Genomic DNA, 4,352 nt, shown 5'->3' on the forward strand with positions numbered 1-4,352 from the left:
GAGCCCTTTGCGTAACGGCTTGCTAAAGTTCATACGGTCGAGCCTCGCGCCGTTTGAGCCGTCAGAATAGAGAGAATAGATGCCCGTTTTAAGGTTTACATACTCTTCGATTTCACCTCCTTTCATCGAGTAATCAATACAAAAAAAAAAAGTGCTTGCGACAGCCCGAGCGGAAATCCGCCTTTCGGCTTTCAGGACTTGTTCTTACCTGAAGCTGTCTGTTGTTTTCGCGAACCTCTTCCAAGAGGCTGTCGTACTGGCGAGCCTGATCCACTTTGAAGGCCAGATCTCGCTCCAGCGCCTCCTTCTCGCTCTCCAGACGCTGGAAAAGGCGCACATTCCAGGGCAACTTGCTGGCGGTGTGCCTAATGGGAAAACGAGCGAGGACTGAAGTGTTGCTGGTCTTACCCGCAGGTCTTCGGACATGTGGAGGAGTTCCTCTCTCAGGCTGCTGAAGGTGGACAGCAGCAGACGCATGCTCTTATCCGCAGTCAGGCGAGTCTACACACCCGCACATATACAAAGTTGTTGAGAATTTGCTCGATGCTGATCTCAGCACGTGATTCTTGCTAACCCACCTGCAACAGGTAGCGAATTTGCTGTTTGGTCAGTTCGGTGGCTCCTTTAGGGAGCATAGCCTCAACATCTTCCACCTAAGTACACACATTATTATTGATACCATGAATGTGTTCAATCTAGGAAAAAAAAATGTATACATTAACTGTGAATGGGGCTAACGCACCTGGTCAACACCGAGATCCACTGTCCTGTCACACAAAATGGAGCAAGCAAACAAAAAGTACTTGTGTTATTATAATTACTGTATTGTGATGTCCAGTAGGATGACCATTTCAGCACGTTTCAGTTTGCTGGCTAGTTTCCATTCGTTTCACTTCATGTCGTTGCAAAGTGCGCACCACTTACTGTCCTCGAATCTTGGACACGTGCTCGGAGATGCAGGAATGGATGTCGCAGTTCTTCCTGTAGACGTCAGCCAGCAAGGCAGCGAAGTAGCGCGTGTCCATCTTGGTGGCTTCGCTCAGGTCGGTCTTCACCTCCGTCCGGGAGATCTTCTCGATGGCCGGCGGCGGTGGCTTTTGCTGTATTACGTTGACAATCTCCACCTCCTCCACTTCCACCGCTTCCTCATCCTCCTCCTGGAAGCACAGCGTTAATGTCTTAGATGTTGCACTTGCGTTTAGCGTCACAATGGAGTCACTTGCTATGAGGCACCTCGAGATCACGGTTCAGCGTACGTGACCCTGCATATATCAGGTTTCCTTTATCCCCTTTTTTTTTTTTTGAGCATAGCTTTCTACATCTCATCATTTGGAAAGCGTCTGGTAGGGAGGAAGAGCCCAGGTTCATTTCCAGTCACATTCAGAATAACAATCAGCTATGGAACTCCATAAGAGGGCCCAACCGATTAATTATCAGTCAATATTTGCTCTTTTATAATCTGCAAAAAAATCTATTTTTATACACCCTAACACAATACAAGTCAAGACAAAAATTTAATTCAAGCACCCTCAATAATGGAGTCGCAACAAATACATTTTCGACACATTTCATGCTTGTTTATATACAGTGTAGTTAAACGTGTTTACATGTCTTGAAAGTGTGTAGGAAAGCGTAAAAAACAGTTTTACGGTCTCTACGACTTTTTTTTCCTGTCAGTGCCAAATCTAAGACAGTTTCCATCAAATGGAACATCACTCCTTCATTACATGTGACCATAAAGTTCAGAAAATATTTTTGAGGCGCTACACACAAAACCTTTTTTTTTTTTTTTTGGTCGCGATTTTAGACCAAAAACAACCACTTGTATCTTGTTTAAATATCAGGCAAGAAGCTATGAGCATGTTTTCAAACAAGCATCCTCATCTAAATCAGTACACTTCAGCGTAAAGTCTGACCTAATGATTTTTGGCACCAAGTAATGAAACTCTTCAGTTTTGCAGAAGTAATTCCCCTTGAAATTCAACTCCTGCTGCAACCTGTCGTGACAGGTTTAAGCTCCTCTGCTGATGGAGAAAGTCCTGTTACCTTCAAACAAATGTTTGAATTTAATGCTCAAGCTACTCAACGCAAAGTCAAGCGAACAAAGGCCAAAACCTTTCATCGTCAAAGGACACATAGTTGTGCGCTTGCCAGACGGACGGCTGCTTCCCGGAGATTTTCCAGTTACGAGCGTGTGGGGAAGCTACAACTGGTGTGCTTGTGTGTGCCTTGCCTCCTCCTCCTCTTCCTCCTCCAAACTGGGCTCGGGGGTCTTGGGGGGACTGGAAGACAGGCTGAGCCCTGAGGACGAGTTCCTGCTCAGGCTCTGAGACAAGAGGAAGAAAGAGCCGTGTTCATAGAAAGCCGTGGCGGGCGGAGGCCTTTAACTCGCCCCGCCACCCACCCAGATAATGCCTCTTTGTACTCCTGTTTGAGGAACGGGCCAAATGTCGGTCTGGTCTATTGGGCTGGATCGGCCTCCCTACTAAAAGCTGTAAATGTTGACACTTTTTTTCAATTCAGCAACCACACCATGTTCACGAGTGGACCATCAGATACATAATAAACTAGCTAATATAACATACATAATATATGAATCAAATTTAGGATTGAATGAAATCATTAATTTAATTAAATTGAAGACGGTATCTGTCCAAATGCTTTTGAAAATATTGTAATATGTTCTTTGGGTGCCTCTCTTTAAACACGAGTGCTTGAGGCAAACAGCTCAAAGCAAACTGCCGTGCTTGCTGTCGCGATCCACACAGTGTTGCATAACGCGTCGTTGAGCACTGAGTGGCAGCGCAACAAAAACCTGAAGAATGTTACTGGCCTCGAATCCTGTGATGTACGTTATCTGAGCATACAACACATCACAGTCGCCATAGAAACCGCTGACCTTAAAGGCAAACGTGGGGTTACTTGATAACGACAGCGAATCCAGTGCGTAGTTGCCCTCAGAATGGAACTATACCATAACTCTGACAATTTACACTGCCCCCATCCAAAGTACTTCAAACTTTGTTTGAAGCAGGCAGCAGTGATCAACGTTTGAGCCCAGATCAATAATGATAATGACCATTTCGTAGTCATTCTTGCCTGGGAAAATCAGTGTACCCGTGTACAAAAAAGCAGTCACGCATCATCATGGACCAAATGTCATTAACTTTGTCAAGTTAATGACAAAGACGTTATTGATGTACAGTGTGTACATCCGGTTTTATTTTGAAGAGACACAGTCAAAAGCGGAAGTTTCGCTGCTGTTCACTCCTGCGAGGCACGTGTGATTATGACTGGCGAAGGCAAGGTAAATGAATTGGTCGACTTTATTCGTGTTTTAATGTTTCACAGTATGTGGCTTGAATCATCCCCTTTTTTCATACACGTTTACAGACTTATCGATCCGTTTGCTATCATCGCACACTGTTGAATCGTTAATGTGTGGAATTTGAAGTTTAATCTCAAGCCTTTGAGGTGAATTAAGGAGGTCTTTTCGAATTAGAAAATGGCGGCATCAACATTAGCTTCGCTAAAGATGTCTAAATCATATTTTCCCGACCCGGTGATGTAACTTACAATACAACAGGGAGCTCCAGTTGGCTGCAGAGCCCCCTGGGCATGCGGGGCACGGTTTCTGCTGTAAAAGGGGGTCGATAGGCCTGGCAGGCTTTGGATGGGGAAGGGAGGGTCAAAATGGTGGCAAAGCACAAACACAGTGGCCTTATGAGCATGGATGTATCCGTCAGGCACAGAAGAAATTGCATGTGGCCGAGATGAGGAGTACAGAGTTTGAATGGCATGTGAGTTCATTTAAGGCCTATAAAGTCATTAAAAAAAAAAGAGCGAGAGAGAGGATTTACAGTAGGGTAAATCAGAAAGTCAATATTAGATTTGTTTATATCAATGCCATAATGATAAGGGGTGCCCAATTGTTATCAAACACTTTTTGGGGGTCACATTATTTGCATTTGTGTATTGGAAATGAATTGGAGTTACCAGGCTACTACCCGATTTCTGCAGGATAACGAAGAAAACGTGCGTAGTACACGTATGACACTTTTCCACTGCGCTGACTGAAGGGAAAAATGACGCAGCACTCCAGTCGGAACGAGATGCGCCAACAAATGAAAAAAATGGCAAAAGAACAAAGGTTTCCTCTATTGATTCTTTTTGGAGCAAAGACAAATGTTATCCAAGTAGAGACTTTAGGGCAAAGTGGAGACTGGGGGACATCAACATGGTAAGATAACGTTCGCATTGGGCATTTTTTATGGGGCATTTTGCTCAAATTTTACGTAACTTAACGCATTGATATTTGAGTATGTTTGAGTCCTTAGAGGGATGAAATTCAC

At 44.3% G+C, this 4,352-nt stretch overlaps 1 protein-coding gene across 1 annotated transcript in view; it reads right to left on the reverse strand.

Annotated features, from left to right (window-relative positions):
• The window catches only part of pof1b (POF1B actin binding protein), a 19,643-nt gene extending 17,260 nt beyond the window's left edge, over nucleotides 1-2,383 (reverse strand). Inside the window, exons 1-6 of the mRNA XM_019873108.1 lie at nucleotides 2,234-2,383; nucleotides 925-1,157; nucleotides 743-767; nucleotides 579-653; nucleotides 409-501; nucleotides 209-322 (exon numbers count right to left, since the gene is read on the reverse strand). Coding sequence (XP_019728667.1) covers nucleotides 209-322; nucleotides 409-501; nucleotides 579-653; nucleotides 743-767; nucleotides 925-1,025 — 408 coding nt within the window. The 5' untranslated portion in view covers nucleotides 1,026-1,157; nucleotides 2,234-2,383. The remainder of the gene's footprint in view (nucleotides 1-208; nucleotides 323-408; nucleotides 502-578; nucleotides 654-742; nucleotides 768-924; nucleotides 1,158-2,233) is intronic.
• Between the last annotated feature and the right edge of the window lie 1,969 nt (nucleotides 2,384-4,352).

The sequence above is a fragment of the Hippocampus comes genome, unplaced genomic scaffold (assembly GCF_001891065.2).
Source record: "Hippocampus comes isolate QL1 unplaced genomic scaffold, H_comes_QL1_v1.1 scaffold33, whole genome shotgun sequence".
In the NCBI taxonomy this organism is placed as follows: domain Eukaryota; kingdom Metazoa; phylum Chordata; class Actinopteri; order Syngnathiformes; family Syngnathidae; genus Hippocampus; species Hippocampus comes.